The 12,774-nt window shown below is 39.2% G+C and overlaps 1 protein-coding gene across 1 annotated transcript; it reads right to left on the bottom strand.

The window, feature by feature from the left end:
* Positions 1 to 3,725: 3,725 nt before the first annotated feature.
* Positions 3,726 to 8,538, bottom strand: LOC140178657 (uncharacterized). Its single transcript, XM_072215867.1, has 3 exons — positions 8,465 to 8,538; positions 3,877 to 4,504; positions 3,726 to 3,794 (listed from the first exon to the last, which is right to left on the bottom strand). The coding sequence occupies exons 1-3, from the start codon at positions 8,536 to 8,538 to the stop codon at positions 3,726 to 3,728; spliced, it is 771 nt and encodes a 256-aa protein (XP_072071968.1).
* Positions 8,539 to 12,774: the final 4,236 nt, after the last annotated feature.

Consider the following 12,774-nt stretch of genomic DNA (forward strand, 5'->3'; position numbering starts at 1 on the left):
AAGTTGATTTTCTTGGTCTCAAGGTCATATCCACAGATGATAGTATCTATCTCTTTCAAGCTAAGTATGCTTCGGATCTTCTTGCTCGAGCCGGTATTATAGATAGTTGCACTGAGTCTACTCCTCTTGAGCCTGATATTCGTTTTACTCCTATGAATGGCACTGTTTTGGATAATCCTACTCTTTATCAACAGTTAGTTGGAGGACTAGTCTACTTAACTGTCACCCGACTAGACATTGCCTATTCGGTTCATGTTCTTAGCCAGTTCTTGTCAGCTCCTCATACTACTCACTATGTGGCAATTCTTCGCGTTCTTCTCTACATCAAAGGCACCTTATTTCATGGCGTTTATTTTTTGCCCATTCATCTTTATCCCTTTAGGCATACTCAAATGCTGATTGGCCTGGTGATCCCACTGATCGTCATTCTACTACTAGTTATTGTTTATTTCTTAGTGATTCTCTCATTTCCTGGCGAGCTAAGAAGCAAGCATTCACTGCTCGATCAAGCATGAAAGCTGAATACCATGCTCTCGTTGACACCACTGCTGAGGTTGTCTCAATTTGTTGGCTTCTCGAATACTTGGGTACACCACAATCGCGCCCAACTGATATTTTTTTTGACAACCACAGTGCTATTCAGATTGTCCATAATGATGTGTTTCATGAACGCACCAAACACATTGAGATTGATTATCACTTTGTTTGACAGCGCATTTTTATTGATGCTGTTTATCTCATTGCTGTTGGAATACTGGATCAAACTGCTGATATCTTCATGAAGGCTCAACATCCGACTCCTTTTCGGACTCTAGTATCCAAACTCCATATGGTATCCTTAGTTCCCACTTGAGTTTGAGGGAGGATGTTAGAGAATAAATTAGACTCAATATTAGATTAATTAGTATCATTTATATTTATATAGCATATCTATATATTAATTATAGGATTGTATACCTTTATTACTCTGATTCTTCTAGCACCTATATATACCCCTTGTACATTGTACTTTTCTACACAACTGAATAATACACAAAATACTTTCTTCAAATTTTTCTCTTGTTTCTAACAGATGAAGTGCCAAATAATGGAGGTGCAGACAGAACGAAGAAGATGGAAAAAAGAATTGCAGAGATAAAGAAGAAGCTGGTTGAATACAAAAATATTGAGAAGGATATTAGTGCTCTTAGCAAGTGGTAATTGTTTGAGTTGATTTTGTTGGAAATTGTAATAGAAAAGGGGTTTAGTGTAATTACAATAGCATAATGGTAGTGTGCTTTTGTTTGTGTAATTTTAATGCTTTGCAAGTGGCTAAATATTAAGAATGCAGTTGAAGCTAAATATTGAAATTATAGTAAATTATGGTCCTAGAATAATAGAGATGGTGTATTCATTTATCCATGCTTTCCACATTTTATGACTTATGCATAATTGAAACACAGAATCCTGATTTAAGGAAATATAAAACATAATCATAATGTACAGTTACACAAAGATGAGATGTTCTCATTTCACAATAGCAAAGTTTTCAAAAGGTATCTATCAAATCTTGTGAGACAAAATTTTCAAAATATAACTAACAAATCATGTGAGGTAAAGTTTCAACAATGTATCTCACAAATCTATCAGGCAAAGTTTTCAACATGTAACCACACAAACCATGTTTTTGACATTGTACAAAATGTATCAAAAAACATGTCTAAACCCCAAACTAGTTTCCAAAATACAAGATTAGCAACCAAAGAGGAATACAAAAATAGATAACTAAATGTGATGTTTTATGATATGAGCATCCTGAATAACTAAGTCTGCTTGGGTGGTCTGAAATTTGGTATTGGAATGAACTTGATTAGTCTTGAAAAAGTTTCTCCACTTGCTACAGTCACTGTTTTTTTAGAGATTGCCTCAAGATTTTTTGGTGTAGTGGTAGGCTGGCCCAAAGTAGCTTGAGTTGGTGTAAGAGGAATGGGTCCATTGACGGTTAATGGCTATGAATTCAGAGGAGCTGGTGGCCTAAAAGTCCTCTAATTGGGCCTGAATCTGGTAGTTGGCTGGACTAGTGGTATAAGTTGATTTTGAGATTGCTATGCAACAACGTGCACAAGATCAAGTTAGTTCACAATAAATTAAGGTGCACAATAGTGCAACAGGCCAAAAGGAATGGAGAGGAGCATTTATCACTGGAAGAGCAGACTGAGTGTTTTGGATTTTCTCCTGCCCATTTTGTGGGGCATGTGGCTTCTTTGGCATATTTTTCTTATGCTTCTTATACTTAGCCTGTTTTATTTGAAAAGAAAAGCATGCAAAAAAATAGAGGATAATTGTTGAATTCCAATCACATGTCACACCATAAACAGCCACGCAAAGAGTCCTAAAAACTGAAAAACAAAAAACACAGCCAAGGACATTTCACTTTGCTAACCCTAGTTTCTTTTGAAGAAAGCTTTTGAGGCTTTGGGTTAGTGTGAGTTTGACTAGAGAATCCATCCTGCAACATAAAAGAAGGAGTAGATCACCCTTAACCTAGAACTCCATGGATGAATATTGAATAGGTGATATTCTATAATGTAGTTAAACTGAATTGGAGGAGCAGCCATTGGTGCAGGATCAGTAGATGGAGCAATAGCCTCATTGTTATTTCCATCTTGACTAAATAGTGTAACTTTCAAAGATACCTTTTTCTATTTCTTTCTTTTTGGCTGCCAGTTAGGATTTTTAGGAGCTTCTTTGCACGTTTTGAAGTAGTCCCCTTTTTCTTCACATTTGCTGCAGGTAACCTGGAAGGTCATTCTGACTTTGTGGCCATTGGTTGGTGCACGAGGTTGAATTGCTTCCTTTCTCCTCTTAGTTAGTCTACCAGTAGGCCTTACAATTCTAGGTGGATCATTCTTAAACTAGTCATTTAGTTTCTAGAACTCCTTACTAGGGACAGGGTTGATACATATATCATAAGTTTTTCTTATGGCTTCCATGGTGAGGAATAGAGACACAAAATCCTTAGTTGATTTTACTCTCACTCTTGATATTGCTACAACAGTATAAACACAAGATTCACCTACAGGACAGAATATCCAAAATAGCCTATCTAAATTTAGTTTCTGAAAAAATAGTATACCTAAACCATCTTACATGTTGCTAAAATAGAATAGGTATTCTAAATGTTATAACAGATTTGCAAATAGAACATATAATTATACACTTAACCCGTGAGCTGCCATAAATTATAGGTACATGTGTGATTTTTCAGATTAACCCCAAGCTTGTGTGGATTTTTGGAGACTTAAAAAGTAACCTTGTCATTGTCCCCACACTACTAAGCATTCCACTTGTGACTTCTTAGCTTAATCCATTTATCCAACTTCATTTGCTGCACTGGTGCCAGTTTTTCTTTGTATGCCCCTAGGATTCTCTTGTGTGTGGCTATTTTTTTCATAATGTGGACCTTTAGATCCTCACACAATGTCAAAATTGGACCCTAGCCGCCACTATAACTGCATTCCAGTTCTCCACATATTGTTTGTCACAGCAGCATTCTTAGAGAAGTGACTAAAAAATGCCATGCACCATACCTTAGGATCAAACATACTTATATATTCCCATGCTCCATGACTGACACTTTTTAACCTATCTATGGCAGCCTTGAATTGAACTGGAGTAGTGCTCCTTGTGGCTTTCCAAACATACCCCTTCACTTGTTTATCCCGAAATTTCTGTTCACAATTCTTTCACATATGCAACACGTAGTTCCTATGATATGCATTTGGCATAACTTCTTTGACTGTCCTAATAAGACCCTGCATGAAATTGAATATTGCAGAATTCATTTAACCACAACTCATACCAGGAAAAGCTAAAAAATTAAAATAGTTCATATACCTTTTGTTGATCAGACATCAGATCCCATCCAAATAGCATGTTTGCTCTGAAATCATCTTGTAGGCAATTTAGAAACCATTTCCAATTCTCAGTGTTCTCAACCCTCACTACACCAAAAGCTATGACAAATACAAGGTTATTTGCATCTTGCGTCACTGCAAAAAGAAACTGATTCCCATAATATCCCTTCAAAAAATACCCATCCAACCCTATATGTGGCCTGCACCTATTTCTAAACCCTCTTTTGCAAGCATCAAAATTGATATACACTCTCTCAAATAAATTTGGACCTTGTGGCTGGGGTAAAGTGTTCATATGAGCTGTGCTCCTTGGATTACTCTTGTGTATCTCATTCAAATAGTCCTTCATCTTCCCAAATTGTGTCTTTTCACTATCGAGAACAATCTCCCTAGCCTGCTTCAATGCCCTTATAATCATCTTTCCATTTAATTGAACATTGTAATATTCCTTCATATGCTCCATTGCCTCCCTAGGTGTCAACTTCGGTTGCGTCTTCAATCGCAGTTCCAATTTCTCATCAGTAACCCATTTTCTGTCTGTAAGGTTGCATCCATAATCCCTGCGACATGTGTGTTTGTTGTGCAAAGTCTTTACCTCAAAAGCCTTGCTAATTAACCGAGTTTTTTGACATATAGATCAACCAAGGATAATCCTTCTCCACACAAGTTACTCTTACTCTCTCAGACTCATTCTTAATATACATGCAATCTCTCCTATCTTACACAAACACATTGATGACTTGCATCATCTATCTCTTTCTCTCATCAAAAAGGGCTATAGAAGTGATGAATTCTCATTTATTTAATGCATTAATAAGAGCTATATCATAAATTTATAAGACTTTGCTTTGAGATGAGTTCTTGCTTGTATTTCAGGTGAAAAGAGCAACAAAAGAGGAAGAAAACAAGCAAAGGTGCTGGGCATTTGTGTGGGACGTGCCCCATCAAGCAAACACCAAGATCTTAAAGTGGGCGTGGCACGCCACTGCTGGGCGTGGCACGCCAGCTATAATCTCCAGAAGAGACTTTTCAAGATGTACAATGGGCGTGGCACGCCATTGCTGAGTGTGGCTCGTCTGGCATAGTATCCAGAGAAGGTTTTCCAATATCTACTATGGGCGTGGCACGCCACTGTTGGGTGTGGCGCACCAGTTATATTCTCCAGAGAAGGATTTCCAAGCTTAACAACGGGCGTGGCATGCCACTGCTGGGCATGGCACACCAGCTATGTCTTCAGAAGAGAGTCCTTCAAGTTCCACTATGGGCGTGGCACGCCAACTATATTTTCCAAAGAGAAGTTTTGAAGGTTTATTATGGGCGTGGCACACCACTACTAGTCGTGTCACGCCAGGCATTTTGACCAGAGAAGTGTCCTTGAAGATTTACAATGGGTGTGGCATGCCAGTTATCTTTTCTAGGGAAGAATTTTGAAGGTTCATCATGGGCGTGGCACGCCACTGCTGGGCGTGGCACGCCAGCCATACTGTCCAGAAAAGGGCTCTCCAAGTTTCATCAAGGGCGTGGCACGCCAGGCTGGGCATAGCACACCAGTTCTATCTTCCAAGCTGGGCGTGGCACGCCAGTTCATTTGTCCAGAGGAGAAGGAAATGAGTATCACTTTGGGCGTGTCACTTGGTACTATGGGCATGGCACGCCAAGCTTGTGAACCCAAACTCTCATCAATGGGCATGGCACGCTAGCTCACTTGACTAGAAAGGAAGTATTGCTGCACCAACAAGGGCATTGCATGCCAGACCTGGACGTGGCACGCCAGGCCAGCTTCCCAGAGAAGAAGATTGAAGACTTCATCATGGGCGTGGCACTTGAGACCTGGGCATGGTACGCCAAGCTAACCAGCATCATGGGCATGCCACTTGAGACTTGGGCGTGGCACGCCAAGTCAACCATCATCATGGGCGTGCCACTTGGGATCCTGGGCGTGGAGCGCCAAGCCATACCAATACTCTGGGCATGGCACGCCGCTCACACGCCACTCACAAATGAGATATTATTCCTTTTCGTTCTAATTGTAATTTCTTTTTTTTTTGTAATTTCTCATTTCTAGTAATACGAGTAGTATAAATACCCCTTGAAGAGCACTGAAAGGGGCTTAGAACTTTTACTTCACTTTACTTTTACTTTCATCTTCTTTCATCTCTTGTACTTTCTTCAAACTATGAGTAGCTAAACTCCTTCTTATTGGGGGAGGGAGCTCTGTTGTACTTGATGGATTAATGACTAGTGAATTTCTTCTACTCTTCATCGCTCTTTGATTTGCTAGAAGGAATTTCGTTCTTTATGATAGCATTCAATCATCTTGGAAAAGAGATTGAATGCAACTTGGCTTTTATGGGAACCTTGGAAGAGAAAACATAAAGTCAGGCTTGAAATCCCTTCTCACATTGAGTAGATTAGGATTTTGGGATTAGATAAATGTGACGCTAGATCTACCCATTACTTGGATCTCTGAGGATGTGTGGTATAATCAAGGACCAAGTTTATCTCTCTTCATGAGCAATTAGACCAAGGAATTGGCTGATTTCCAAGATTTGAGAGATTGAATTACCAAGAAATTGGGATTCAATCAATCATGATTGCCAAGAGGTCAATGAGTTGCATGATTGAAGAAGAGATGATCTGAAATTGATCCGGAGAATGCAACATCTCCTAACCCCAATGAATCTTTCCCATTCTTATCTTCCCTCTTCTTTATATCTTTGTTTAATTTTTGTCAATCAACACATTCCCTTTTACAATTCAGTCATTTACATTTCTTTCATTTACATTCCAGTAATTTATCTTTATGCTCCGTACCATTCAACACTTTACTGCTTTCTTTAGTTTTCAAGTCATTTACAATTCTGTCATTTAGATTTCTACACTCAACACTTATTTTTTATTACTTTAACTAAATTACCCTGGAACTAAAGTTGTTCAATCATTCAATCCTCCTGGGATCGACCTCACTCTCAGTGAGTTTTTACTTGACGATAATTCGGTATACTTGCCGAAGGAGTTATTGTAATCATACAGTAATTTTTCGTGATCAAGTTTATAGCACCATTGCTGGGATTGATTCTGAATTGACAATGATTAAGTTTATGAGTACTTAGATTAAGCATTTTCTTTACTTTGTTAACCACTTTAGTTTCAGTTCCTTATGTTTCTTTATTTCTTCCAGCACTTGAATTTGCAAATATTCATTGTATATACTGCCATTTTAACAGAAGCACACTAATTGTTTGATGCTTTGCATCAACCAAACTTTACTCACCCACCCTTTTTAACAAGAGGGTGTTCACTTTTGCTTTGGATTGTGTCTACGTTATGTATGACAGGGAGGAGAGGAGCTGTAACTTCTTATGATTCTGAACCTGAGAGGACATTTCTAAGATTGAAAAGAGAGGCAGTGGCAAGAGGAAAAAGGGTAGTTGGTGAAGAAGAGGAAGAAGAGAATCCAAACCAAAACATGGAGGGTGAAGCACACAATCATCAAGAGGAGGTTGTTGGTAATCATGCTCCCCCACAAGAAAGAAGAGTACTAGGCTCTTTTATCAATCCCAATCTTGGGAATTGTGGGAGCAGCATCTTGAGACCCACCATACACTCCAACAACTTTGAGCTCAAACCACAACTAATCACTCTTGTTCAGAATAGCTGCTCATTTGGAGGAAATGCTCAGGAAGATCCAAATCAACATCTGACCACTTTTCTGAGAATCTGTGACATAGTGAAAGCTAATGGCGTTCACCCTGACACTTGTAGACTACTTTTGTTCCCCTTTTTTCTTAGGGACAAAGCATCCAAGAATCCTTCCCAAATGAGAGTTTGACAACTTGGAAAGAAATAGTGAACAAGTTCCTGGCTAAATTTTATCCCCTGAAAGAATTATCAAGTTGAGGATTGAGGTACAAACCTTTAGACAATAAGATGGAGAGAGTCTCTATGAAGCTTAGGAGAGATACAAAGAGCTGACAAGGAGATTCCCCTCCGGATATGTTTAATGAGTGGGTGCAGTTGAACATTTTCTATGAAGGATTGTCCGAAGAAGCAAAGAAGGCCTTAGATCACTCTTTAGGAGGTTCCCTCAATACCAAAAAGACCATTGAAGAAGCCATAGACATCATAGAAACTGTGGCCAATAATGAGTACTTTTATGCATCTGATAGGAACCCAAGGAGGGGGGTGATGGAGCTAAACTAGATGGATGCTCTGCTTGCTAAAAACAAAGTGATCACAACCCAACTGGCAGCTCTCACCAAGCAAATGGAGAAAAATCAATTCTCAGCAATCAACACCTAAGCACCAGTGCAAGAAGGGACTAGTCCAGAAGCTGAATATGATTGGGAGCAGGTCAACTATGTGAACAATCCACCCAGACAACCATACGATTGCCATGCTAAAACCTACAATCTAGGTTGGAAGAACCACCCAAACTTTGGGTGGAGAAACCAATAAAACCAAGCCCAAGACCACAAGCCATACCATTCTAACCAATACAGCAACCTCAACCATCAACCAAACAATCATAGATCTTACCACAACTCACATAATGCCCCCTTCCAAACCAATCAACAATCACACAGAAACCATCCTCAAAATCTAACCAATCGCAATATACCATCTTCAACTTCACAACCATGCGATGACAGTGATAAATTTGCAAGACTAGAGGCCATGCTTGCAAAGATGGCAAAAGATGTAGCAGGGACACAAGCACAAACTGACAAGAAGTTGGAGGCATACCATGAAGAATTTAGATCCACTCTAAACAACAAAGGAGCAGTAATAAAAAAATTGGAAGTACAATTTGGATATCTATCTAAGCAAATACCCATGTCTACAAATGCATTTTCCAGTGATACCATGACCAATCCAAGGGGGAATGCAAGGTCATCACATTAAGACGTGGGAAAGTGGTGAAGGAGGCATCTTCAAGCCACACTTTACAAGAAGAAGAGGCTGACAAGAACTCAAAAATCAAAGAGGAAGAAGAGATACATACTCCTACCCCACCAAAGGAAGTCTTGAAGCCCTATGTACCAAAAGCACCATACCCGCAGAGGCTAAGAAAAGATGGGAAGGACGGCCAATTTTATAGGTTCTTGGAGATCTTCAAAAGGCTCAAAATCAACATCCCTTTTGCTGAAGCATTAGAGCAAATGCCACTCTATGCTAAGTTTCTGAAGGAGCTCATGACCAAGAAAAGGAACTGGGGAGAAAAGGAAACTGTAGTGCTCACAGAGGAATGCAGTGCTATTATACAGAAAAAGCTTCCCCAAAAGATGAAAGATCCAGGAAGCTTTCAAATCCCATGCATCATAGGAGACATTAGTATTGAGAAAGCATTGTTAGAAGCCGTTGCTTGTTTGGGATCCTTTTGTCGACGGATGCTCCTATTATACTCGTAGTCTCTGAAGGATGAGAACCAACTATGTATGTATCACCTACATCGAGAATTTAAGTAAAAATACCCTCCTTAACTTCTATTCTGATGGACTGAATATCTTTCATAAGAAATGGAAGAAAAATACGACAATTTTTTCCAAGAAATCCCCAACGAAAAATACACACTATTCCTGCTTTTTTATCGAATCAATCATAACCACTACCTACATTCCACCAAATATATAGTTTGAACTATTTATGGCGTATTAGGGATCAAAGTTTTGTATATTTGTAAACAAAGAATAATCCAATTCTCCTTTTCTTTTTCTTTATGGTTCCTTGTTTCGGTAAAACAAAAAAATGATAATTTTCAAAATTTTATTATTATTTAACATATCCATTTCTGTTACAACCAGTATTGGGTTTTTCTGTTTAAGCCATATGAGATGAAATTCTCATATACGGTTCTTAGAGGGGGAGTTCCTTTGGTTTACTTATCTCATTAAAGTCTATGATTGGTTCAAAGAACGTCTTGAGATTCAGGTGATTGCCGATGATATAACTAGTAAATATGTCCCTCCTTATGTCAACATATTCTATTGTATGATTTGATTTGTTTATCAATGACCGGTTTGGATCTCATTTTGGGACTGGATTGATTATCTAGGAATCATATTTTGCTTAATTATTCTGAGAAATCAGTATACTTTATGCCAAAAGGGTCGGAAGGGCCGGTTGTGGTGAATAGATACTATTTGAACTCTATGACAGTGAACTATTTTGGATGTAAATGCCAAGGTGTTATGCTATTAACGGCGGGTGTTTCGGGAGATGAACAAAGCTTAAAGCAAATTCCAATTGTTTGTGAATTTCCTGAGGTTTTTCCAGATGACATTAATGAATTCCCTCTCAATCGAGAGGTCGAGTTTGCAATTGAGTTAGTGCCTGGGATAGGTCCGATCTCGAGTGCTCCTTATCGGATGTCACCTTTAGAGATGGCTGAGCTTAAGGCTCAGCTAGAAGATTTAATGGGTAAATGCTTCATTCGACTGAGTGTTTCTCCGTGGGGAGTGCCAGTGTTACTAGGGAAGAAGAAGGATGGAGCATGCACCTATGTGTTGACTATCAGCAGTTGAACAAAGTTACCGTGAAGAATAAGTATCCACTACCAAGGATCGACGACTTAATGGATCAACTTCAGGGAGCTGGAGTATTTTTCAAGATTGACTTGCGATCCGGGTATCATCAGATAAGGGTTAGAGACGAGGACATTCCGAAGACTGCTTTTAGAACGTGATACGGTCACTACGAATACGCGGTAATATCTTTAGGGTTAACCAATGCCCCGGCAGTGTTTATGAACTACATGAAATGAATCTTCTGTCCGTTCTTAGATAAATTCGTTGTCATCTTCATTGATGACATTCTCATCTATTCCAAAACCAAAGCAAAACATGCGGGTCACTTGCGAACTATGCTACAAATCTTGAAGGAGAGAAAATTGTACGCAAGTTATCTAAATGCGAGTTTTGGAAGAATGAGGTGAAGTTTCTTGGTCATGTGGTAAGTGACAATGACCAAAAGCATGGGTTAGGAATTTGATTATCAAAATGGAATAGGCGTTTTAAGTATAGTTCAAACCCAACAATTGATCATCAATCAAATGTCATCACAATACAAAACAAAATATAAACCGAGAGTATTTAGCTCCCGGGTCGTCTTCCCTAGGAGTTGCAATAATGTGCACAATTATTGGCTATGAGAGAGAGCATGGGGAATTGGGAATGCAAGAGAGGGCAAGTAATGTAAATAGCAAGAAATTAAGGTGCAAGAAGGTAACTTAGCATGCAAGAAATTAAAAGTCAAAGCAATCAAAGAAAGCAATAAAAGGGCAATTAAATGCTAAAAAGAGCTCTTGGCAAGGATTGGGTAATGAGGGCTTGCTATCCTAGTTGTGGACCACAAACATGGTAATTGTGTGTGGATTAATCCCAATTAGTTAACCCTACATCGAGGATAAGTCAACTAGGCATAATTAATCTCAATCCCTAAGTCCTAAGTCAACACTAATGGGGTCACTTAGAGTCAAGGAAAACCAAATTAATTAACAACCCTCACACAATGTGGAATGGACATCTGATGAGCGGATAATTTATACCCTTTTTGGCATTATTTTTACATAGTTTTTAGTATGTTTTAGTTAGTTTTTACATAGTTTTTATTAATAATTATGAAAAATTCACATTTCTGGACTTTACTATGAGTTTGTGTGTTTTTCTATGATTTCAGGTATTTTCTGGCTGAAATGGAGGGACCTGAGCAAAAATCTGATTTAGAGGCTGAAAAAGGACTGCAGATGCTGTTAGATTCTGACTTCCTTGTACTCGAAATAGATTTTCTAGAGATACACAAACCCAATTGGTGCGCTCTCAATTGCGTTGGAAAGTAGACATCCTGGGCTTTCCAGCAATATATAATAGTCTATACTTTTCCCGAGATTTGATGGCCCAAACTGGCATTCAAAGTCAGCCCAAAACATCTTGGCGTAAAACGCCCAAACTGGCACCTGAATTGGAGTTAAAAGCCCAAACTGGCACCAAAGCTGGTGTATTAACTCCAGGAACAGCCCAAGCACGAAAAAGCTTCAATTCTCAGCCCAAGCACACACCAAGTGGGCCCCAGAAGTGGATTTCTGCATTATCTGCACTTAGTTACTCATTTTCTGTAAACCATAGTTACTAGTTTAGCATAAAAACTACTTTTAGTGATTTATTTTAGAATCTTGGGCCATATTATGTAACTTTTACGTTCTGAGACCTCAATGGGAGGCTGGCCACTCGGCCATGTCTACCCTATTTTCACTTATGTATTTTCAACGGTGGAGTTTCTACACCCATAGATTAAGGTGTGGAGCTCTGCTGTTCTTCATGAATTAATGCAATTACTACTGTTTTTCTATTCAATTCACGCCTACTTCTTCTCCAAGATATACTCTTGTTCTTAATTCAGTTAAGTCAGAATGAAGGGGTGACCCGTGACAATCACCCAATCTTCGTTACTCGCTTAGCCAAGATCGCGTGCCTGACAACCACAAAGCGGTCTACATGATGTTCAACATAGTCATTGGACGACAGCCAGAGTATATTCTCTTGGGTTCTAATCAACGATTCACATCGTCTCTCCTGACAACAGAGCATCTGAATCTGAGATTAACCTTCGTGGAATAGGCTAGAATAAAGGCAGCATTCCTGGGATCCGGAAAGTCTAAACCTTGTCTGTGGTATTCCGAGTAGGATCTGGTAAGGGATGACTGTAAAGAGCTTTAAACCTGCGAATGTGGGGTGCAAGTGACAGTGCGCAAAAGGACAATGGTCCTATTCCGACGCTAGCGGGAACCGACAGATGATTAGCCCTGCGGTGACAACGCAGATGGATTTGTTTTCATCCAAGAGGATCATACAACTTGCCATGGAAGGAGGTAACGCATGGT

Source organism: Arachis hypogaea, chromosome 14, assembly GCF_003086295.3.
Source record: "Arachis hypogaea cultivar Tifrunner chromosome 14, arahy.Tifrunner.gnm2.J5K5, whole genome shotgun sequence".
NCBI lineage: Eukaryota > Viridiplantae > Streptophyta > Magnoliopsida > Fabales > Fabaceae > Arachis > Arachis hypogaea.